This window comes from Megalobrama amblycephala, linkage group LG23 (genome assembly GCF_018812025.1).
Source record: "Megalobrama amblycephala isolate DHTTF-2021 linkage group LG23, ASM1881202v1, whole genome shotgun sequence".
Classification (NCBI taxonomy): domain Eukaryota; kingdom Metazoa; phylum Chordata; class Actinopteri; order Cypriniformes; family Xenocyprididae; genus Megalobrama; species Megalobrama amblycephala.
The window spans coordinates 24697894-24724692 of record NC_063066.1 but is presented as its reverse complement, the minus strand read 5'-3'; the positions used below and the strand labels follow the sequence as shown (position 1 = coordinate 24724692).

At 36.8% G+C, this 26799-nt stretch overlaps 1 protein-coding gene across 2 annotated transcripts in view; it reads right to left on the bottom strand.

Moving 5' to 3' along the window:
• Positions 1-26799, bottom strand: part of LOC125259454 (follistatin-related protein 5-like) — a 53273-nt gene that overhangs the window by 5945 nt on the left and 20529 nt on the right. Inside the window, exons 2-3 of one of the 2 annotated variants that reach the window (XM_048177087.1) lie at positions 22825-22960; positions 17096-17129 (exon numbers count right to left, since the gene is read on the bottom strand). In XM_048177087.1, the coding sequence (XP_048033044.1) occupies positions 17096-17129; positions 22825-22960 (170 nt within the window). The remainder of the gene's footprint in view (positions 1-17095; positions 17130-22824; positions 22961-26799) is intronic. The other variant, XM_048177088.1, reaches the window with a different exon arrangement.

Sequence of the window (26799 nt, the reverse complement as noted above, 5' to 3'; positions counted from 1 at the left end):
TTTGGGTCCCCATGAGGAAAATAGCTTAAATTCTACTAAATTATGTTTTCTCAACATTTAAAAATTTATAAAGTTTTCTGTGATGTGTAGGTTTACAGATTGGGCTAGAAAAGGTCTTTAGCTCAGTATAAAAGCCAATGGAATGTCCTCATAATGATAGGTGTACCATCATGTGTGTGTATGAGTGCATGAGGAAAACAGCTTATAAATCATACTAAGTGATGTTTTTTTGAAAATCTAAATATGTAGAAAGTTTTCTGTGATGGATAGGTTTAGGGGATAAAATATACAGCTTGCAGAGAAAAATCATTATGTCTATGGAAAGTCCCCATAAAACATGTAAATACAATGTGTGTGTGTGTGTGTGTTTGTGTTTTGTGGCATATTTTTGTTTGTGACAAATTTGAAATCCCTATGAAGTTCTCTATGGAGAAAATAAATGGGAAAAAATACCTCCGGAATCATACTGATAAAAAAGACAGCTGGAATCACTTTCTATACAAAATGCTACACAATTTAGAGATGTAGTGAGACAATGTTTTCTTTATGCATTTCTGTCACGAATAGTCCAAAGATGAAGACAGTTTAATAAAAAACAAAAACGAGGTTTATTTAAACAAGAAGCTAACACGAGACAGTGTGCCACTAAAACACAAACAATACTGGACAAATGAAGAGTATACAAGAAGGAACTTAAATACACAATGGTGATGAACTAAACGACGAACAGCTGTGATGATTGAGTTGGTGTTAATGGAAACAGATGAGTGGCGAGTGACTGAAAGGGTTAGTTCACCCAAAAATGAAAATTCTGTCATTTATTACTTACCCTCATGCCGTTCCACACCCGTAAGACCTTCGTTAATCTTCAGAACACAAATTAAGATATATTAGTTGAAATCCAATGGCTCCGTGAGACCTCCATAGGGAGCAATGGACACTTCTTCTCTCAAGATCCATAAAGGCACTAAAAACATATTTAAATTGGTTCATGTGAGTACAGTGGTTCAATATTAATATTATAAAGCAACGAGAATATTTTTGAAGTGCCAAAAAAACGAAATAACGACTTATTTAGTGATGGCCGATTTCAAAACACTGCTTCATGAAGCATCGGAGCATAAATGAATCGGTGTGTCGAATCATGATTCAGATCGCGTGTCAAACCGCCAAATCATGTGACTTTGGCACTGCGAACAGCAGATTCGACACAATGATTCATCTGTGCTCCGTATCTTCCTGAAGCAGTGTTTTGAAATCGGCCATCACTAAATAAGTCGTTATTTTGTTCTTTTTGGCGCTCCAAAAATATTCTCGTCGCTTTATAATATTAATACTGAACAACTGTACTCACATGAACCGATTTAAATATGTTTTTAGTACCTTTATGGATCTTGAGAGAGGAAGTGTCCATTGCTCCCTATGGAGGCCTCACAGAGCTATCAGATTTCAACTAAAATATCTTAATTTGTGTTCTGAAGATTAACGAAGGTCTTACAGGTGTGGAACGGCATGAGGGTAAGTCATAAATGACAGAATTTTCATTTTTGGGTGAACTAACCCTTGAAGATAAACAAACTTGTCTGCTACAAGTTTGACTGAATTGAATCTTAGAAATAAATTAAATTAGTGTTCAAATATAAGAGCCTTGAGGCTGTTAGTAACAAGTACAAAAGACATCACTGACTATATATACTGTTATCAGACCTGTGCTTTACCTTTGTGCTTTGGGGACCAAAAGTAATATTGCATTTTATTTGTTTTATTCACATGCCTAAACAATAATGAAATTGGATGTAGCCACAGGGCACTTTTTAAATATATATAAAACATTTTATATAGCATGAACACATCCTAAACATTAAGATTAATGATGTTGGTCATGAAAAAAAAAAAAAAAAAAAAAACTCACTTTAGTTGCTCTCAGTGAATTTGGCATTAAAGTGTTTTCAAAGTCTCCATAAAGTCTTTCAACTAAACACTGACACCACTGCGCTTGAATGAGCGGTGACATGCCAAACTTTCAGAGCCTTTGTTTAAACACATGGGTTTTGTCTCTTTCCTCTTAACACTGCATTGTCGTTTCATTCTCTTGTCACCACCAAAGGTGCGAGTCCCAGGCCATCTGATGTTTTCCAGCACAGAAGCCGGTCCTTAGGGACTTTGGGTAATGTAGTAAACAACACTCGGCAGCTTTCAGCTCGGCTCGCTGCAGCCCTTTAAGCAGCCTCTGTGGACTCTACTCCTCCAAAACAGAGGAAACGCATCCGGATAAACAGCCTTCAAACAATGCTTCAAACTCCTCATGAAAGATGACACAGAAACACGCTGCGCTCACCTGCCTGCCATTACTCCTCCATCTGCTGTCTCTTTACCAACTACTCTGCAATTCCTTTAAACAAACCAAATCTCTCCCGTAGTTGTTGCTGGAGTGCAGAATGAGATATCACAAAACGATGGCGGGTTGTATTAACAAGCACCTGGCTGAGAGGAGCCGTATTTATAGAACGCTTCGCTATGGGAAAGGTGGAAAAACACTAAGTTTGATGCGTTCCGGTTTTCATTCATTAAACATGCTTCTGTACAATCACTGTGCATAACAATTCACGTCTCAGCACTGGCTAAATTAAAGTGAGACGCTGCAGCATCTCAGGCATAATGATCTGCGATATGCTTCCTCCGAGACACGTCACTTTGAATCAGTTGTGGCATTATTTCTCATTTATTATTTTATTTTCCTTTATTACCTGACACTGATCAGCTCTAATAAATCTGCTGAAAGGAACGAGAGCAGCTACAGAACATCATCAACAAACTGCAACGAGAAGCCTTAGCAGGACAATAACCACAGGAAGAGTGTCACAATTCACATATTTAAATTATTAATAAATACAAATATCACTCTATGATGAAGTGCTTCAAACAAAGTTTGACCCTTAAATTTCAGTTTACAAGTATTATTTATAGTCAGCTTATTTGATAGCTCTATTCAAGGAGATGTTTTTATGAATTGCATAATATTTATTACTAATAATACATGGTGCTCTACAGAATTTCAAAAGGAAATATTTACAGTTCTACACTCAAAAATCAATAGGCAGTAATAGTTTTCAGCCAGTCAATAACCTGCTAAAAATGCTCCAAGCAAAGAATTTCACTTTTTCTCCTTTTTTTCTTTTTCGTGATGAAACTTTGTATAAGTACTCTGCAGCATTTAAGTATAATTTTCTTTAGAGAACAACAGATTTCAATTTAAAGATGTTTAGGTTTCATTAGTTAATGTATTAACAAACATGAACTAACAATGAACAATTCATTTGTTACAGTATTTATTAATATTTGTTGATGTTAGTTAATAAAAATATAGTTCATAGTTAGTTCATGTCAGTTCACAGTGCATTAACTAATGTTATACTACGGGGCTGTTGAATGCTCGAATCTGATTGGTTGACCATCGTTCTAAGATGTGCAGTTGTTTTCAGGGAAACGCACAGCTAAAGCAGTTCTAGCAGGTCTTGACCGCATTGCAGTTCCATATCACTTCGCCAAATGTTTTCAGTTATTTCAATAAGTCTTTACAGCCTACAACCGCAAAAGAACCAAAACCTACAATGACACTGACCGAGCAAATAAATATAGTAAACAATAGGATGAAAACTACAAATTATTGTCATGGTTTTTGCTACAAAATACGTTTTATTGTCCTGAAAGCGTATACTCTCTCGCACGCTCTCTCTCTCTCTCTCTCTTTTTCAAACGTACACACGTAATGTTACTGTATAGTGCGGATACAAACTCGCACAGAATCATTTGGGCAGCCCTGCTCTGACGAATTAATCAGTAAAATAGTTTAGCAACTTAAGCTACATGACTCACTAGCGAAGTAATAACTGTGCGGTTCTTGAGATAAACATATAGTTTCGCTATTAGTAGAGACACTGCTGCCGTTAGAGATGCACAGATCAGGTAGGCTAATTCACATATGCTGCTTATTCTCTCTCTCTCTCTCTCTCAACTGCGTTACTAACTGTATCAACGGTATTATTCTGTTATCAAGGCTCAAGCCTCCGTTAATAGTTCTGAAATGACGTTTTGGAATTAGCAACGGAGGCTTGGGATGCGATCCGTAAGAAATTAGTCCCACACAAAAGAGTGTTTTAAGGACAAAAACCTAACAAATGTCTTGAAATACACCATTGGAACAGTGTCTTTAGGTGTTGTAACCGTAGTATAAGTGGAATAATTGACCCCAGGCCGTTGAATTCTTAGAAAATAATCCGCTTTGTGTCGTGGCCGCATTACCACCTCGGGTGTGCATTATTTTCTAAGAATTCAACAGCCCAGAGTCAATTATTCCTTACTTAAAAAACACAGCTTTTGATTTTAATAATGTATTAGTAAATGTTGAAATTAACATTAATTTAGATTAATAAATGCTGCAGAAATTTTGTTCGTTCTTAATTAATATTAACTAAAGTAGTTAAAGGATTAGTTCACTTTCACTTTACTCACCCTTAAGCCATCCTAGGTGTATATGACTTTCTTCTTTCTGATGAACACAATCAGAGTTATAATAATAAATATCCTGATGCATCTGAGGCCGAGCTTTATAATGGCAGTGAGTGGGATCAATGGGAGTATGAGCTGAAGAAAGTGTCTCCATCCACATCAATTCATCATAAACATGTACTCCACAGGGCTCCGGGGGGTTAATAAAGGCCTTCTGAAGTGAAGCGATGTGTTTGTGTTTAAAAAAAATAATAATAAAAAATATAGCTGCAAGCAGCAATTACGGGGCCAAGCACAAAAACGGCACAAGAAGCCAGCCAACATGGCTGGGAGCATCAGACCAACAGCAGCAGTGAGCAATTAAAGACCTATTAAGATTATTTTAGGCAAAAGAGCTGAAAAATGATCAAAAATGATGATTTACTGGTTCATCACTTTCGACCAATAGGTGGCGCTATGACCAAATTAATGTGGTATAGTCAAAGTGAGGTGACAATGACACTTGCAAAGTTTGGTGTCAATATGTCAAAGCATTGCAGAGATACAGCTTCAAGAGTGGGTTTTGCATCATGCCTCGAATTAGTTTCTCCGGTGTATGAAATCAGTTTGATGTATCGACTTGAAATCCATAACTTTTTGTCGTCATGGTCTGAAGATGATACGGTTCGATTTTGGTGAAAATCTGAGCAACGGTCTAGGAGAAGTTCGAAAAAGTATGTTTTTAAAGAAAAACAATACGGCGGATAGGAAGTTCAGCCAACTATGGCAAATTTGATATCTGTGTTCTCAGCATGACGCAAGGAATCTACTGAGACCAGTTTCATTACAATCGGCTAATAAAGTCAAAAGTTATTAACATTTTTGTAAATTTTGTTATAAATTTTGACCACAAGGTGGCGCTGGTCCAAAACTTCTCAGGCACCTTCAGGGCATTGTCCTGATAACCCATACCAAGTTTCGTAACGATACGCTAATGCATTCGTAAAATACAGTATTTTAGCACAAAATTCAAAATGGCCGATGGACAAAATATGGGAAAATTGGATATCATTCGACTCGACATGATGCCCTGAATCTAACGAGACCAAATTTATGATTTTTTAGCCATTTTTCATATCTCCACTCCAGTAGGTGGTGCTGCGCTGAAACACTGCATGTTGCCTCAGGTCATGCTTGTGATGACATGTACCACGTTTGGTCTGAATACGATAAAGCATTGCAGAGATACAGCTTCAGGAGTAGGGCTGGGCGATATATCGCATGCGATTGTCAGGCACATTTCGTCAGTAAAGCCGGTTCCCTGATCACCGCTAAATCGCCATCACCTGCTTTAAAAAGAAGCGGCATTTAATAGACAGAGCCGTAGATCACTGACAAGCCACGCAATATTGCGTTCATTATCGCAGATGAATCGCCTTCAATAATGAACTTGATATTGCGTAGCTTGTCAGTGAACTACGGCTCTGGCTATTAAATGCCGCTCCATTTGAAAGCAGGTGATGGCGATTTAGCGGTAATCAGGGAACCGGCTTTACTGACGAAATGCGCGTGACAATTGCATGCGATATATCGCCCAGCTCTATTTAGGAGTAGGTTTTGCATCATTCCTCAAATTCGTTGCTCCGGTATATGAAAACGGTTTGACTTATCGACTTGAAATCCATAACTTTTTGTCGGCATGGTCTGAAGATGATACATTTCAATATTGGTGCAAATCGGAGCAACGGTCTGGGAGGAGTTTGAAAAAGTAGGTTTTTAAAGAAAAACAATATGGCGGACAGGAAGTTCAGCCAACTATGGCAAATTTGATATCTGTGTTCTCAGCATGTCACAAGGAATATGCTGAGATCAGTTTCATAACAATGAGCTAATATAGTCAAAAGTTATTAACATTTTTGTAAATTTTGTTATAACTTTTGACCACAAGGTGGCGCTGTGCCGAAACTTGTTGAGTATTGTCAGGGCATGGCGCCAAAGACCCATACTGAGTTTCGTAATGATACGCTAATGCATTCGTAAAATACAGCATTTTAGCACAAAATTCAAAATGGCCGACAGACAAAATGGTCGATAAGGAAAAATTGGATGGCATTCGACTCAACATGATGCCCCGAATCTAACAAGACCAAATTTATGATTTTTGGACAAACCCATCAGAAGTTATAAGCAAAAATATCCATTTTTCATATCTCCACGCCAGTAGGTGGCGCTGCGCCGAAACACTGCATGATGCCTCAGGTCACGCTTGTGATGACATGTACCAAGTTTGGTCTGAATACGATAAAGCGTTGTGGAGATACAGCCTTATGTCTATTTTCGTAAGCACTGTGTACAATTCGTTTGCGTGTTTTACAAAAACGGTTTGAGGAATCGACTTGAATTCCATACATTTTTGTTGGCATGGTCTGAAGATGATCTGGTTCAATTTTCATGAAAATTGGAGTAACGGCCTAGGAAGAGTTCGAAAAAGTACGTTTTTCAGAAAATTCAAAATGGCGGAAATATTTTCATGACGGAAAATGACGTCATAGGGTGCAATCGAATCGGCTTGACCCAAGGAATCAGAGGAATTTTGTTTCTAGCCCTTACGGTTCAAAAGTTATTAGCATAAACATAAGTGCAAATTTGGACAGCTGGTGGCGCTAGAGGGATTGAGTTAGAGACTCCAAATTTGCTATGGACAAAGGTCAGACTGTCCTCTAACTGTGTGCCAAATTTCACAACTTTCCCGTAAGCGGTTCTATGGGCTGCCATAGACTTCAAGAGCGGAAGAAGAAGAAGAATAATAAAAAGAAATCTAACAGATACAATAGGTGCCTATGCACCTTCGGTGCTTGGCCCCTAAAAATCCATATTTAGAAAGTTATGAAGTAAAATATCTAGCTTCCGCCAGACCGCCTTCCGTATTCTACTTACGAAGAAAGTGAAAGTCTTGCAGTTCAAAATGTTTCTGCTACATCCTACGCCTTCCCTATTCAACTTATGGAAAAAAAAAACGTAACTGATGCGATGCCAGTTCCATTTTCCGTAATTTGAATACGGAAGGCGGTCTGGTGGAAGCTAGATATTACTTCATAACTTGTTAAATATGGATATTTTTCTTACACAAAGGCATTGCTTCGCTTCAGAAAGTCTTTATTACCACCGGAGCTGTGTGGAATATGTTTATGATGGATGGATGTGGATGGATGGAGACACTTTCTTCAGCTCATACTTGTTGATCCCGCTCACTGCCATTATAAGGCTCGGATGCGTCAGGATATTTATTAATATTTCTCTGATTGTGTTCATCAGAAAGAAGAAAGTCATATACACATAGGATGGCTTGAGGGTGAGTAAAGCTTGGGAAAATTTTCATTTGAAAGTGAACTAATCCTTTAATGTTAAATAATGAACCTTATTGTAAAGTGTTACATATGTTCTCTCATACAACATAATGCTGGTATGTTCCAGTGACTGAATAGGAGCTTTACATGTAGAAATGAAGGATTCAATAATGTTTCCTGCTCTTTAATCACATTTACCCAAAGCTAGCAACATACTGTGCCTCAAAGAGAATAGACTTCTCAAAGGGAACAAATGCTGAATTCATTTCTTTTTCATCCTTTTAGTTCTGAGATTAAGCCAAATTCAAAGTCAATATTGTGAATGTTTCTATGTAAGTGCAAAAGGGTGAGACATTGCAGGAATGTTTTCCTTATTTCCAATAAGATATTTTTATTGTTTTTTTATAGTTTATTGTGCACACCTTTACATTTTTGACATTAATAAATACATTATCATTATAAATATACTTATATATTATATAACACATTGTATATAAAGTATATAAATTAATGCACAATATATAAATCATATTATCAATATGATATTGTTTTCTTTAACTGGGGACTTTAAGTTCTGAAAGTTATAGCAAGCTTTACAATGTATAAGGCTGTTTGATTCCACCTTTAAGATTGAAGACCACTATTTATTTTTCTGTATCTTCTAAATTAATATTTAGATCAACAATGAAAAAATGAATGACCATTAGATGGCAACATTGTTTATCTTCAATCAGTCTCTGACAAAATTATGTGCTACTGAGAAACTCGACTTTTTCCTGAACTTTAATAAATTACAAACTGTCTATCAGTGTAAAGGCATCCAACAGCTAATGACTAGCCAGATGCAGATATAGACTGGTTCCCATAAAGCAGTAGATATAGTGTTCAATAGAAAACAACACTGTGGCAAAGTCATTGGTTGCAAGATCAATTCGAACTCAGGAGGTGGAATCTGTATAGTGTTAAGATCTGTACAGCAAGTGGAGTTAAACCCTATTAAAATGCAGCAGTCATTAAGTCCCACTGAGTTACACTATTTATGAGGCACCACCATGCTTCAGTAATTGTACACCCCGCAGAAACCAGCCCTGCTAATTCATATAACATTAAACCATTTCTGTGCCATTGAGCAAATCCATCGACTATCACTGTATCCATCATCTGTACTCTTTCAGGGTGTTTCAAAAGTATCTTGTAGAACAAGGCAAATCAAATCAAAAACAAAACGAAGACAAAAGGAAGCAAACGACACCATTACAACCAACAACTGACAAAGAAACAAGAGAAACACAAGGGCTATATATCATATATGGAGGTCTGTGGCATGTAAAAGATTGAAAACCCCTCGTTGAGTAATGTTTTGAAGGTCGTTCATCTGCCCTAACCTAGACAGATTCATCATGATAAGGTTAAAAGAGAAAAATGAAAATGTTGCCATTAACAAATGCTGAGAGTCCACCAAGACCGAAAGATTCAGATGGATCTGCTCTAAAAACTGATGAGTTACCTGTGTAGGATAATAAAAGCTCTCCCATAATGCACTGCAACATGCACTATATAATGCCGAAAAGCACTGATTAATACATTTAATCTAATTAAAAGTGAACTATTTCACCCAAACATGCTAACACCAAATTCTATTGAAGTTAATAGTTGCTTTTTGTGCTATTTGTATAACACACAGAGTTGCTGCCAATGTAGAATGTTCCAAATTAGTCACTTAGGACTGACAGAGTGAAAGGGATAGAAAGAGATACAGTAACATAAGCAGGCATCTGTTACAAGAGAAGAACAACAACAGCAACAACAAAAATAGTTTAGATTTCTGCACTTTCAGCCACCACACAGCAAACCATTCTCTGCTTCAGGTCTAAATGAGCAAATATCACCTGTCTTGTTTATTCATATAGTCTTTCGTTCATTTAATTGTCTGTTTTTATGCTACCACTGCAGTTTACTTTACTGAGTTGGCAAGATTCAGTCCTGGCCAGATGCACCAGAACTGCAACAATAGAAAAACTGAGATAAAAACTCTACAGTGGTTTTGGAGAAAATGAAACATTTTGTCTGAAATAGTCTTATTTGTACTTTGTGAAGGCATTACTTACATTAAATAACTTATTAGCATTACATTAATGGATTGTAGATGGGCTATAAGAGCTGCTAAAGTGGGGCTTTTAAAAACACTCTCAGCAAGCGTTGTCAGCTAGCGATGATGCTGAGACAACATCTGTTAAGAACAACAACAGAAGCGTTCATCTCCCATATGAGTCTTTTTAGATTCATTACCTTCCATGTGCAAATCCCTTTGTTGAAATTAGACACCCTCCCGCTTCATTGGCTTTTCCACTAATGAATATTCATGGGATTCAATATTAACTTTTCCTACTGGGTTGAACGCTTATTCTGAAATTAAATTAAAGGTCTTAATGGTCAAAGACCAATTTGAGACGTAGTATTGTTCAGACTTTTACCACACTTTTTTTCCTTTCTTAAAGGAATATTCCAGTTTTAATAATTAATTGTGATATAATGTTGATTACCTCAAAAATAATTTTGATTCGTCTCTTGTTTCTTTAAAACAACAACAACAACAACAAAAGCTTATAATAATAAAAGCTTATAATTTTATAAAAAAACACAAATATGTGCATTATTTGAGCTGTAAAACTGTTTAAATAATCATTTTTTTACAGTTAGTTTAGGGTTTTAGTGCTTATAGCATTGCAGTGTCATGGCAATAAAGTTGTAAAAAAAACATTAGTATGCAATGTTTTCGTAATACAGTCAAATTATGTGGGTATTTGTAAGCAATAAGGTACGAAAGGCTGTGCTGTATCGTGAATAAGTCATGGCTGAAGGCCGTTGTTAGGCACGATGTGAAGCAGAGTGCCTGCAACCCCTTCAGCCATGACTTATTCATGATACAGCACTAGCCTCGAGTACCTTATTGCTTTTATAAAACGGTTACCACACAATAAAAATATTAAAGCCAAAAATATGTATCAATGCAACTTTCATGAAGTAAACTTTAACTAAAAGCCTTCCTTCCGCCGGAAAAAAATAGTCCCTGAACGTGAACAGCAACAGAAGTTACATTATTATGCCATTAGATGGCAGCAAAGACCGCCATCTTTATAGGTGTGCCAGTCAGTAGTGAAGATTTTCACATTGAAAAGACTGAATTGCTGTGAACACTGAACAAGATGCAGCTGACAAATGCTTTGACCAGCGTTGTCAGTCACAGGAAAACCCCTTAACTGTTAAAAGGACAAGATAATACATCGGACATTTAAACAGGTTTTTTATTATGAACATAGGACTGACCTGCAGGAAAATGCTAAATCTGAATGCAGGTATTAAACTCGCTCAATCGATATCTTTCTCACAATACTGTTCTAATTCTACATAATACAGTAAGCTTCAATTCAGTTTAAGTTGCTAAGAGTGCTTGCTAAGGATATTGTGTATTGATACACAGAACTGTTGGGTGAAGCGGCCATAGCCGTGTTTTATTATGAATAAAACACAGCTATTGACCAATCAGAATCAAGGACAGGATCTAACCAATTTATAATAATGTTTACGGATTGCCCGCTATTGATTTCCATTGTAAGTATTCCTCATTGCAACCCAGATTGAGAGGCAACCAAAACTTGTTTTTTTGTGGTAATCAAGTGATGTTGCTTGAGCTTACTGAACCAGGAATGTTCTTTCAATCAAGCATCTAATTACAAAATATCATCTTCCTCTCCTCTTCAGGCATGCAAAACAACATTTACATTTAGCGATCGTACTTTAACAAGTACACATGGGATGTTCAGTAGCTAGCTGAACGGTGGGCAGTTGTCCAAAAAGGAGATTCTGTCAAGTAAAATTACTGCAGCCTGGCAGTAAGTCTAGCAACAGTCTCACTAGACACAATGCAATGTTCCCTTTCAAGAAGTGAAAAGGAATCCCAAAGAAGCAAAAGAGATTTCAGGATTAACATACAATTTAGAGTTAAAGCCTTTAGCATTTCAAAATGTTTCATCGACTGCAGGCCAATGAGGGGTCCCTGTGTGCACATTATTAAATCGTATCGTAATGACAAAGTTGACACAATATATTGAAAGCTAGGATCAGGGGACCAGGCCTGCTTTTGTGCTATGAGCATGCTAAGAGCTCTATGGGCACACCCTGTCATGTTGGTATTTGGATATAAATAAAACAGAAATAAAGTTTTTTGTCTGTGAAATGTTTTGTGTGAGAGCAGGATATGAGTAATAGTGTCGAGTGGCTGGTGGTCCAAATACATTACCTCCAATTTTCATACTATTAAAAAAAAAAGCTATTCTTCAACCCAAAAAGAAGTGATTTCACCCTCAGTAGTAAGATATTTTGTGTTCAACTGCACAGTGGAACTGTGGAAATCCCAACCACTTAATTTAAGATTCCAATTACAGGGCATTCTGCTATGTGCTTCTGCATGCTTTCTTAGTTTTTCTCTTTTTCAAATTCCTGACAGCCAATTTCAGTTGGCTTCATATTCTTTCCAGCTATATTTTATGTGCTGCACTCTGCAATTTGAATTCACAAAGCAGGAAACATTTGCCATGTCACAAATTAAGCCGAAAGCAGTTTGTCTTGACTGTACTGAATGTGTTCACCACTGAGGCTTAATGTACTTCAAAAGATGAAATAATTATTCAATAGATGAGCTTCATCAAAAGAAATGAATCAGCTTCATCAAAAGCCTTTAACATAGTCACAGGAATCTTCCAAAACCTCCATTAAGATAATATACCTAAGTCAGAATTTAATCCACTTAAACATGGAGTAATTAGACTGAATAATTAAAAATGATTAATAAATAATTGAAACGGCCCCTCAAAAATAATTTCCAGACAAAATCTTAAGTGGAGTATGGAACAAGCCATCCAAGCGTTTCTACATTGGTTTTCTTATTTGGGTAATATGAAAAAGAAAAAAACTATTTTATGCATTTGTTAGGATTATGAGAATACTTTTTTTGTTTGGCTTAAAGAGTTAGTTTACCCAAAAATGAAAATTCTGTCATTTATTTCTCACCCTCATGCCGTTCCACACCCGTAAGATCTTCGTTAATCTTTAGAACACAAATTAAGATATTTTAGTTGAAATCCGATGGCTCCGTGAGGCCTCCATAGGGAGCAATGGAAACTTCCTCTCTCAAGATCTATAAAGGTACTAAAAACATATTTAAATCGGTTCATGTGAGTACAGTGGTTCAATATTAATATTATAAAGCGACGAGAATATTTTTGGAGCACCAAAAAAACTAAATAATGACTTATTTAGTGATGGCCGATTTCAAAACACTGCTTCAGGAAGCTTCGGAGCATAAATGAATCAGTGTATCAAATCATGATTCAGATCGCGTGTCAAACTGCCAACGGCTGAAATCACATGACTTTGGCGCTCCAAACAGCAGATCCGACACACCGATTCATCTGTGCTCCGATGCTTCCTGAAGCAGTGTTTTGAAATCGGCCATTACTTATTTAGTTTTTAGTTAATATTCTCGTCGCTTTATAATATTAATATTGAACCACTGTACTCACATGAACCAATTTAAATATGTTTTTAGTACCTTTATGGATCTTGAGAGAGGAAGTGTCCATTGCTCCCTATGGAGGCCTCACGGAGCTATCAGATTTCAACTAAAATATCTTAATTTGTGTTCTGAAGATTAACGAAGGTCTTACAGGTGTGGAACGGCATGAGGGTAAGTAATAAATGACAGAATTTTCATTTTTGGGTGAACTAACCCTTTAAGAAGATTTTCAAATGTATCCAAAATGTACGTACTAAGTATTAAATTCAAAATGCATTCTTGTTCGCAACCCATTGCACTTAAGTTATGTTAAAAATAGAGGCGGGGCATGATTTTATCCATATAAAACTGATTGGATGGACTGAATGTCAGTTTGCTAAAACAATGACTAATTAGCCATTAGGATGTTGGCCAACATTATCCAATAGCTGGTGTGGTGATATCATCAAAACAGTTATTTTAGAGGAGTATCTATGAAGAACATTTTAATAACCAGCAGAGATTAACTGTTCACAATAAGACCAGGAACATGAATGAATAAAGTAAATAGTGTCAGTGTAGATTTCACATTGAGCACATTTACACGCACATTCTTATTATTATGCTTAATAAGCCAACATGCATGTGGTCGTGTAAATGCGTTAACCTGTTTTCCTTTATCGGGGTAAGGTGATAAATGGCTTAAGCATAAACCGATCGACAAAGCTAGATTTTTGCCCCCTTCCCAGATTTCTCCCAGCATGTAAACACATTAAAGGGTTAGTTCATCCAAAAATGAAAATTCTGTCATTAATTACATTAATTACCCTCATGTTGCTCCAAACCCATAAGACCTTTGTTCATCTTCAGAACACAAATTAAGATATTTTTGATGAAATTCATGAGCTATCTGGCTTCCAGTAGACTGCAACACAATAACCACTTTCAAGGTCCAGAAAGGTAGTAAAGACATCGTTATAGTCCATGCAACTACAGTGCTTCAACCTAATGTTAAGAAGCGACAAGAATACTGACATGGAAGAGAAGACATTGTTGAATAAGGTCATTATTTTTTCTTTTGTTTTTGTGCACAAAAAGTATTCTCGTCACTTTATAACATTAAGGTTGAACCATTGTAGTCACATGGACTATTTTAACTATGTCTTTACTACCTTTCTGGGCCTTGAAAGTGGTATTTGTGTTGCAGTCTATTGGAGGCCAGATAGCTCATGGATTTCATCAAAATATCTTAATCTGTGTTCCGAAGATGAACAAAGGTCTCACAGGTGTAGAACGACATGAGGTTGTGTAATGAATGACAGAATTTTAATTTTTGGGTGAACTAACCTTTTAACCTGCGTTCCTTTGGCTTATTGATCTGTGCATGTGTGATAAGTGACAGAAAAGCATCCTTACATGTGAATTTAAAAGGTGAGTTCACCCAAAAATGAAAATTTGTTCACCATTTGCTCACCCTCATGTCTTTCCAAACCCATAAGACTTTAGTTCATCTTCAGAACAAAAATGAAGATTTTTTTAATGAAATCGACAATCCTTTGGCATTCTGTGCAACTACCACTTTGACGCTTCAAAAAGTTCATAAAGAGATCATAAAACTAATCCATATGAATTAAGCGGTTTAGTCAAAATTTTCTGAAAGGACACGATTACTTGAATTTAGGCTTTTATTCACATATAAACATTGATCAGTGAACATTAAAGGGATAGTTCACCGAAAAATGAAAATTTTATGTTTATCTGCTTACCCCCAGGGCATCCAAGATGTAGGTGACTTTGTTTCTTCAGTAGAACACAAATGATGATTTTTAACTCCAACCGTTGCCGTCTGTCAGTCAAATAATGGGAGTGAATGGGAACTCGAACAATAAGAGTCGAAAAAACTACCATAGACAAATCCAAATTAAACCCTGCGGCTCGTGACGACACACTGATGTCCTAAGATACGAAGCGATCGGTTTGTGCGAGAAACCGAACAGTATTTATATCATTTTTTACCACTAATACACCACTATGTCCAACTGCATTCAGCACTCATTTAGTGAGGTCTGATCGCGCTCTGACAACGGAAGTAATGTCTAGCACTCATTGAAGTATATATAATTTGGATTTGTCTAAGCAAGTTTTATTTACTCTTATAGTAGAAGTTCCCACTGACTTGCAAAATACGACTGACAGACATCAACGGTTGGAGTTAAAAATCATCATTTGTGTTCTACTGAAGAAACAAAGTCATCTACATCTTGGATGCTCTGGGGGTAAGCAGATAAACATCAAATTTTCATTTTTGGGTGAACTATCCCTTTAACAGAAGCTCAACCGAACCTGCATGATGCACAAGAACAAAACTTTTGCGGAAGCTCAAACATGCTGCGTAACATGAGAATGAACCTCAAGTTCCTTGCACGTCAAACAAACATGCTTGAGCTTCTCTTTACCACAACTGATGTGTGGGTTAATGAATGTTTGTTTTTATGTGAATAAAAGCCTAAATTTAAATCTGTCCATTTGGAATAAACCTCTAAATTCATAAGGATTAGTTTTATGGTCTCTTTATGAACTTTTTTGAAGCATCAAAGTGTCAGTTGCGTAAACTGTGAATTGAGGGACAAGCTCTCAGATTTCATTTAAAATATCTTCATTTGTGTTCCAAAGACGAACGAAAGTCTTACGGGTTTGGAATTACATGAGGGTGAGTAAATGATGAAAGAATTTTAAATTTTTCAACAAACCCTTGGGTGAGCAAACGCATCCAGACAGAGCAAACATTTTGAGAAAATACAATATATAGCATATATATAACTCCTAAGAAATTATAAAACTCTTGGTATAAAATGTTCTCATCTCATTGATGCGTTATTTAACATCATACCCGACATAACATATGGAATTCTCTGAGTCATATACACAAATGATTACATTTTGATGTCCCTGTCTTGTAAACAGTTTACTTGCATTGCTGGGTTATTGGTTTGTATGTAAAATGGGACAACAAGTTATTTCAAAGCTGATTTTTGCGAGTTATCAGAGTATGGATGTGCATGTAAACAAGCTCAATGACTTTAAAAAGGCAGAGAAGATAAAAACAAAGAGCATCCATTTGATTGAGCAGCTGTAGATAAGTGAGTTCCTGTCTTTTATCACAATGCCAACTCAGCTTTGACCTTCTGCAGTAATACAGTCTGTTTCTCTATTAAAGTCTGATTATATTACCTGTAGCCAAAGGAGCTGCTAACATATGCACCTTTGAGCTGACCGGAGATAAAATTTATGGTGGGACTTCACCTCACACAGAGACTGAGTGAGATGGATTTTTCACATCTCAGCGCTCTCTGTAGGTTCTTGGCATCATCTGACCAACTCTTGTGCCATCTTAATTACAGATGACTGCTGGGAAATAGCCAATACATGATTTACACCTTCAACCACAGACTGTTTGCTAGCATGATAATTAATGTGGCTATATGCTGCCTGCTTGATTACCCAATGCCGCTCCAAAACAAAGTCTCAATACTAATACTCTATTAACAAAGTACTACATCATAACCGTGTACCGTGTCCCCCTAAGCTGCCCCCTAAAAAAAAAACATGGTAAAATCCTGGCACCTTTTGGTCCTTTTTTTATAATACATTTGCATTGTGAGTGTCTAAAAAGGGAAAAAGAGAGAGAAGTGGGGATTGTACATACCTTTAATCCGTAAACTCTCTGAGATCCCATCCTGCTGGAACAAGAACAGAGAGAAAAACAATACTTACAATACATTCACAGTACAGTATGTCAATAGAGTCCGGATCATAGACATCCACACACTTTTTTTTTTAACCACTTCCCTTTTTTCTGTGCTTCTAATATGTAAAGCTGCTTTGAAACAATTACCAATTGTAAAAGCGCTATATAAATAAATTTGACTTGACTTGACTTGACTTGACTTGACATTTAATGTTTTACACACCCCACATACATCTGATTCCTGTTTTACTTCTACATACAATTGCATTATTAAATTAACAATGCAATTTTTTAACCGACTGCTGCTCCTTTCTTTCTTTAAAAGTATGTTGTACATAATTTCTATGGCATATTGCCATAGAAAGCTGGAATATTCTTTCAAAATGTCGGTGCCTGAATTATTTGTCAGTATGAGTTAAATGATTCATTCATTCAGACCAGCCAGGGTGCGGCAGTCTCTCAACAAGTCTATTTCTAAAGGTTAAAGGATGCTGTATTCCAACGTTAAGGAGACAAATGGGAAATGTTAATGTTAGCTATCATTTTGCTTCCAAGGAAGACATACAACAGTGTCATAGGATGAAAAATAAAAGAAAAAGTGTAACAAAATTCTAAACCAGAAGCTTTAGCTGACCCAAAATGAAAACTTAGTCATCATTTACTCGTCATTCTGACCTTGTTTTATTTTCTTGTAAAATACAACATAAGATTAGATTTTCCAAGCCGTTCTTTTCCATATGATGAAAGTCAATGTGCATATAAAATGTGCATATAAAGTGCTTCATGAATTACAGTATGTGTGAGTATGTATAGTGACTTTTTTGTTGTATAGTCGAGCATTAAAATCTGTAATCAGTAAATATATCAGTAATTGGCCTTGATATAAATAGATCAATGAGATAATTAGGATATCTAGAGGGATTATTCGTTTAATTTTGATTACAAGCTTTCTCTGTTTTCCAAGGACTTTGGAGCCATTTGTCCAATCTGTCTGAAATGAAACCAATGTTGCCCCTCCCCTTCCGGTGCCAGTCAAAAAGACAGTTTCACCACAGCACCTTCCTAACTGGAGCATAAACACCATCAGTTATGCACTTACAATTGAATGGTGTCTGTGTCACCAACACTTATCCCTCTTACTTTTTTCCTCTTTTCTCTATCTAACCTTGCAGTTCTTATTTAAAACGTACATACACGGTTGGTTGTTTCTTGATTCAATGTATCAAGGAAGGAGTATAACTGCCCTGAACTGTTATTCATTTCATGTTCAAAGTCACATTCCTGCAATAGTCGAGGGAGCATTTATCTTATGGTAACAGCTCATTCATTCCGTTGTGACGCTCTGAAGACTTTTGAGTCTATGTGAATAGATTAACTTCCTGGAATCAATTGTACATCAATTACGCAACTGAACTACAGAAATGAAATCGCAGCTATAATAAGATCCTACGAGACCCCGCCCTCCTTGCTTTATCTGACATGTGCGCCATCTGTCACTCAAAAAGCTAGTTTTTTTATTGGTCTAAATGTGGGGTGGAGCCCAATTTGGGCCATAATCTGAGTGTAGGTAGAGGAAGGATGGGGCTACTGTGAATTAAACCTTTGGCTTTGACAGGAGATTGGCTTTTGCAGAGCAGGACAAAGCTTCATACTATAAGCTGAATTACTCATGATGATTGAAGCAGGCCGATTTGAGGGAAAGCTAATGGGGTCACCGCTTATCTCTGTGCCTGTGCCAGAAAAACAGGCTCAACCCTGCAGCCCTCGCCCAACACACCTCCCTCTGTTTGAAACACATGCTTGGTACGTCAGTTCCCTTACCCTAGCCAGCCATCCTTTTGAATTTATATTGCTGGAATAACTCCACTCAAATGACACGATATAACCCTTAATATACGATTCTATTATAACACGAACACTAAGTATAATTATAATAAGAATTAATGGTTCTGGTTTGTTCTATAAAATACATTCTTATCTGAGGCTGTGTTTTGCAATTAATGGATATTTTCACACATTGTGGTCTGATGAGGAAGTTATTGTAAGAAAAACGCCAACTACATGTTCCCACAGTGTGCATTTCGACTATATATGCCTTCTGATAGGCCTGTGACAGCATTAGCAATTAATAGTGAAAGAGAAGACCGAAGGGCATCTTCTTTCATAATTTCCAGCTTTATTAAATGTATGTCTACATAAGAGGGTTGTGAGCATTAGGAAACAACACTGATACTTGAGTGGAGTGGGATATTCAAGGTTACCTTCAGAGAATTAATGAGAATTAATGACATAGTCAATAGGTTAAATGTGCACTTAAACCACATTTGTAACCACAATGGTAGTAGTGATCTTCCACTTTTATTAGTGGGGCACATTAAAACTGAGCTCCGCATTAATTTAATGTCAATTGATGCTCACTGCTCATAATCTGTGTTGGGGGTAACGCATTACAAGTAACGTGTTACGTAATCAGATTACTTTTTCAAGTAACTAGTAAAGTAAAACATTACTTTTTCAATTTACAATAAAATATCGAAGTTACTTGTGGCGACCAGGGCGGGCGAGAGCCGTGAGGGAATGGCGCGAGGCCAGTGGCGCGAGAGTTAATGAGCTCCACCTGGGAGCAAACAACACTGATACTTGAGTGGAGTGGGATATTCAAGGTTACCTTCACAGAATTAATGAGAATTAATGACATAGTCAATAGGTTAAATGTGCACTTCAACCACATTTGTAACCACAATGGTAGTAGTGATCTTCCACTTTTATTAGTGGGGCACATTAAAGGTCCCGTTTTTCGTGGTTTTTTGAAGCTTTGATTGTGTTTATAGTGTGCAATATAACATGTGTTCATGTTTCGCCGCGTGTAAAAAAACACAGTATTTTTCACATAATTTACTTATCTGTATACCGCTGTTTCCACTGTCATAAAAACGGGCTGATGACTTCCTTGTTCTATGAAGTGCCACCTTCAGAAATACGTAACGAGTTCTGATTGTGCCAGCGGTTCCTGTGTTGTGATTCGACAGCTCTGAGCGCACCGTGCCCGGAAACGTCACGCCTCTTACCATAACGTGGAGATGGACACACACAGTCAAATACCAGCAATTGAGGCGTAATGCAGCTCTAACAAGCTCCACTGGTTCCCTCTTCTCTTTTTCCTTCATCATGTCCATGAGCGAACGTTCATATTATGTAACGGATCAATTAAACTCCAACTGAGGGAGGGCACTGAGTGACAGAACAGGGGAACACTTTCATTTTTTATGAACATAAACAGCTGGGTAGGGGGTCACAAAAATCATCCCTTTAAGACATGTTCATTTTCCAGCTACCAGAAACTCTAAACCTTTGATGAAAGCTCCTCTTGACAGTGTGGTCTGGAGAGTTAATGAGCTCCACCTGGGAGGCGCACCGGCCTTGAGTCTCTCACGAAGGAGCTCCGGAAGAATAAAAGGAGGAGCGACGACAGTGAAGGAGGAGAGCGGACCAGGCCTGGACTTTATTTTATGTTTTATTATGTTTGTGTGGCCGGCAGACGTCCGCGAGGGTCTGCCAGCATTATTATTGTTTTGTTCTTTTTGAATTAAAGTTATGTTGAATGTTCGCCGGTTCCCGCCTCCTTCTTCCCGTACATGTGAACTGTGTCACATTACTTTTTCAATTAAGTAACGCAAGTTACTTTTTCACATTTATTGACTGACAGCTCTCCTGTCCCCGTGTTGAGAGAAATAAAGTGCAGAGGTGTTGTGTGCGCTGTGTAAACATGATGGTTATTGTAGTTCTAGACTAAATGTGAACATGCATTTACTCATCTCACTTGCACGAAAACATTCAGTATTCTTCAAAATGAATAAAAACTGTGAAATGCAATCTCAGAATTTTACACAATCCTGTAATAATTAATAATATTAAATACACAAATTACACAAATAAATACACTTTATGTATTAATCTCACTTTATTAACCAGTATCTTTGCTGCTGACCTTCAATGATCTAATTCAGCCATACTGTACTAATAAGCAAAAATTACTTTAGATTAGATTTAGAAATAAGTGTTGAAATTCCTTCTCCTTGAGCTGCGCCCTTTACTGTACAGGCATGAATATGCATTTTCTTCATATACTTGCATATACTTTATTCAGTTCACTTTTGGTGTGAAAGAGCTTTAACATTTGCCAAAAATAAAACTTTTTTTTTATTATTATTAAAAACATAATAACGCAATAGTAATGTAATGCACCAGGTAATGCAACACTGCACAAAATATAATAATAATAATCTTATTATTATTATTATTACTACTACTATCCCTATTTCTCAGATGCAAAACAAATGTAAAACCTCCCATTCTTTTCCTCTATTGCTAAATAAATAAAAAATGCTAAAATATTTATTGTAAATAAATCAGGCTTAAATTGCACCGCACATAAGAAGAATAAATTGAACTGGCTGACATGATACTAACGCTCTAGTATCAGTTCCCTACAAGAAATATAAATTCACAGGAAGCCCATAACCTATAAAACACCGCATATCTGCCTATGCCATCTGTCAAATTCTAATGAACTAATAATTAGCACCAAACTGCATGCATAAATGGAATATTTTGATAGCATGACAATACTAAAAGCTGTCTGAATCGGTAACAGATGAAAAATGGAGAGAATATTTTCTAAAAGCCTGGGTGTGTTTTTCCTCTCAGGCTGTTTTCCCATTCGGTTGAACTGCTTGGTTCTATCCACATTGTACTTTTGGGTCAGGGCTCTGCCATGACTGCATCCTCTCTAACAGTAATTCCCTAATGGCAGCTGTTTACTGTAGCAAGGTAACGACTCAGGAGGAGAAGACGCCAGTTTCACTGTGTTATTGAAGTACTTGTCTCTTTGGATTTACCAGCAGGTTTAACATGCAAACAAAGACACTTCAGTTTGTCTGTTTGTAAGCTGCAGATGTATTGCAAAAGGTGCAAAGAATGCAAGATGCTATGAGAAATGCTTTAAAGTGTAATGAGTGTGACAGGAAGCATGCAAAGATGTAAATTTTACATCATCAATAACAATTCATTTACTTAATTTACTCCAGACCACACTGTCAAGAGGAGCTTTCATCAAAGGTTTAGAGTTTCTGGTAGCTGGAAAATGAACATGTCTTAAAGGGATGATTTTTGTGACCCCCTACCCAGCTGTTTATGTTCATAAAAAATGAAAGTGTTCCCCTGTTCTGTCACTCAGTGCCCTCCCTCAGTTGGAGTTTAATTGATCCGTTACATAATATGAACGTTCGCTCATGGACATGATGAAGGAAAAAGAGAAGAGGGAACCAGTGGAGCTTGTTAGAGCTGCATTACGCCTCAATTGCTGGTATCTGACTGTGTGTGTCCACAAAGCTCGCTGCAATGGCCAGTCAATAAACATTCAATTACACAATCACGCTGCGCTCTTTCATCATGATGTCAGCGCAGCAGGAGTTTTCGCCTGGAGTTTGAAATGTCCAGACCGAAAGATCCAATACGTTTTAGTCTAAAGAAATACTATTATGCGTATCTGATATTCAGTTCATGACAATAATCAAACAAGAAGTGCTCGATGCCATTCGGATTTCCATAGCAATTAGCATCGTAACCGACCACACGGAAGTCTCCTCTTGTAACGGGATGGCTAATGAAATAGGAAAAATCGATACCTTGTGACGGAATCTGACGAGAGGTCGATACGCCAGAGGGCTAAATCCTTCTTTGCCTGGACGTGCCTCTGCGATCAGCGCCGCCCCCCAGAGCAGGACAGCTGCCCACCATCTTCTGGAGCCTCTCATTACCCTCCTGTAATAAAATAAAAGACATGAATACACAAATAAACAACTAACCATGTAGGTTAAGTCAAGCAGAGCATTTAAAGCCTTTTGAAACAAACAATGCATCACAGCTCAGCTAATTAGAGCAGACAAAGGAGGATGCCAATCTACTGTGGGTTTAAACTAATGCTTTCAATAAGAAGCCCACACTCAATGGCAAGATTAAATCTACTTTGAATCAATTAAGGAATAATGAGCACCATGAGGAAATAAAGATAAAGCTGAGGAAAAGGATCAATATATTACTGTGATGACGGAGAGTGCATTAGATTGCAGTTCTTTTTAAGTCAGGTACACATACTGAGGTAACATTTAGATTAAGTCCTGATATGAAACAGTTTCATGCCTTATATCAGTGGTTTAAAAAAAAAAAAAGAAAAAAGAAAAAAAGAAAAACTGTGTAAAAGTTTAGAGAACAAAAGTGTAAAAATAAAAATATATATATATATATATATATATATATATATATATATATATATAAAGACATTAAAAATAATAAAAAAATGATTAAAACAAACAAACAAATAAAAATAGATTTAAATAAAATAAAATAATTAATAAATAATAAAATGCCTTAAAGGGTTAGTTCACCCAAAAATGAAAATTATGTCATTAATGTCTCACCCTCATGTCGTTTCAAACCCGTAAGACCTCCATTCATCTTCGGAACACAGTTTAAGATATTTTAGATTTAGTCCGAGAGCTTTCTGTCCCTCCATTGAAAATGAATGTACGGTATACATATACATGTCCAGAAAGGTAATAAAAACATCATCAAAGTAGTCCATGTGACATCAGTGGGTCAGTTAGAATTTTTTGAAGCATCGAAAATACATTTTGGTCCAAAAATAACAAAAACTACGACTTTATTCAGCATTGTCTTCTCTTCCAGGTCTGTTGTCAATCCGCATTCATGACTCCGCAGTGACGCTGCTGATGTAAGACGCTGCTGACGTGTTATCTGGTGCGCCTGAGCTTCGTTTACCAGAGATGTTCACAAGTCTTTATTACTGGAGTCCGAGTCAAGTCGAGTCTCGAGTCATTAAAAAAATTTTTTTTCTCATAATCAAATCCTATATTCTATCCTTGTTGTATTATATAAGACACAATTATATGATCTTTCTATAATCTGTTTTATTTGAAATTAAGGTCCTATGATGTAAGGGATAATGTACATCCAGTTTGTTACTTTATAATCCATTAATAATAATGAACAAAACAGTCGAGGCAACACGAGTAGTCATTTTCAATACAGTCGCTAAGTGGACACAAGATGGCGCCAGTGAGTCACGGTTTGTTATACAGCAAATTGTTATACAGCTTCGTTGTTATTGACGACAGTCATTATCAGAAAATATCAAACTTCGGAATGTTTAAGAATGTCAATTAAAAACTCTACATATGCTGATTGTGATACGTTAAAATATGAGCTTTAAGTAATAAATGGATTAGCATCTCTTTCTATCTCTCTCTCTTATGGACACACATTAAGAAATAGAAAAGCTGCAAATAATACGAAGATTGATAAAACGTAGTGCTAGGTTTAAAGTGTAGTTGTTGTTTTTTTTGTTTTTTTGTTCATATTTTAACAGATTGGCAATCCAAATAAGTCATGCAGCTACACCACAGTATAATAGCTAGTTGTGTGAGTTAATGTGACTAACCTTGTGGATGCGATGTCTCATAAAATTTGATGTTGTTCCGGTGTCTTTAATTGTTTTCCCACATTCTGTGCGTCTAGCAGATCTGACATGACAATAAACTCAAACGAAAGAACATATGGCACAGTGGCTCCCGTCATGTTGCATAGGACTCTTATTATGACATTTCAGAGTTTATGCGCACGGACATACGTAATCAAATTCTATGACAAGAGTCCAATCTACCACGACACGTAAGGAAATAAATGTAACGCAGATATTATAAAAACATTTAAAGACAACACAAATTCTTTATTTATTATATCAGTAATTATGGGTAAAAGACTTGAGTCGTTTTTAAAATATTCAGAGTCTTTTGTGCCAAATCGAGTCAAGTCTGAAGTCATTTCAGGCCGAGTCCGAGTCTGAAGTCTAACTCGAGTACCCATCTCTGTCATTTACAGTCTGAGGGAGACGCACGCTGTAAACAAAACAACTTTCGCAAACATGTCTAAGGATTTCGACACAGAGGGAGACTTGCATTTTTTTGCTCAGCCATATTTATTTGAACCTGAATACACGGACGAAGAACTAAGAGCGATGGAAGAAGCTCCTACACAGCAGAAACCGCTGTCACAAGCAGCGTCACTGCGGAGTCGTGAACGCGGATTGACAACAGACCCGGAATAGAAGACAATGCTGAATAAAGTCGTAGTTTTTGTTATTTTTGGACCAAAATGTATTTTCGATGCTTCAAAAACTTCTAACTAACCCACTGATGTCACATGGACTACTTTGATGATGTTTTTATTACCTTTCTGGACATGGACAGTCTACCGTACATACACTTTCAATGGAGGGACAGAAAGCTCTCGGACTAAATCTAAAATATCTTAAACTGTGTTCTGAAGATGAACGGAGGTCTTACGGGTTTGGAACGACATGAGGGTGAGTCATTAATGACATAATTTTCATTTTTGGGTGAACTAACCCTTTAAATTAATAAATAAATATTAGTGTATGGTAACACTTTATTTTAGTGTCCTTGTTACATATACTTACCATAGTAATGTTAGTAATTATGCGTAATTATATGCAACTAACCCTCAACCAAACCCTTATCCTACCCTAACCCTATAAGTGCATGTTGTTAATTAATCTATGTACTTAAATATATAATTACACTGTAACATAACAATGAAGTATTAATGCAATGTAAAAGAACTTATTAATAATAAACAATATCCATTTTTCACATTGGAGAATTTGGGGTTCAGTGGCATCTAAAAGACTGAAAACCCCTTCCATATGTGACAAAATAAGGTATCTAAAAATATATTTGAATTCACTAAATATATAGAAAAACAAATAAAAATCAATAAATATGGATGATAGTACAAAGCAATGGGGACCATTTTGTTATGGTTTCAAATGAGTAGGATGTACTCTGAGGCCGCCCTCATCACGGGTCCCAGGATGATTGCTGTGTGAGAGAGTTGTCCTGCAGGAGTTCAGGGATTTGGAATGGAAACAATAGTTTAGAATGACATGGCATTGGTTTTCAGAACCGAGCAATTCAGAAGATATTCTTTTCATTGAGCTGTCCAAACACCATCCATATTTCACATCATCAGTTTGAAATCAGGCACATGACTGGCCCAAAAATGAGCAAGCACTCTCGATGCAAACCTGTGCTACCCATCTGTGCTTTTATTTCAATCTTGCCATGCATGACTATCATATTTCAGGCTGTCTGTATGCCAAAATGAAAAAGAGCATTAAGGAAGAAGATTGAAAGCTGTGCAACCACCTATAGGGACAGTCATCATAACTTTATCAGGTGGCCATAAATCGTCTATGCCACATCTATGCCAAGTGTCTTGGCATTGACTTTCAAATGAGGGATGTCTATCACTCACAATGTTCACAATAGATCATTGTGTGACAGTCTCACAGCAGGAAGAGCGGTACGAATGTCTCCTATTGCATCTAAACTGTACTTGCCCACAGTCACAGCAGCAGTGATTGTTTACTGATCAGTGCTGCCATGTATTCAGAGAATGATCTTCTGAACCATCCTTGGTACACCCCCATGCTTGAGTAGACTAGAGTAATAATGCTGTGTTGGTAACACTGGCTTTGCAGACATTTGTAATCTTTGTAGTAC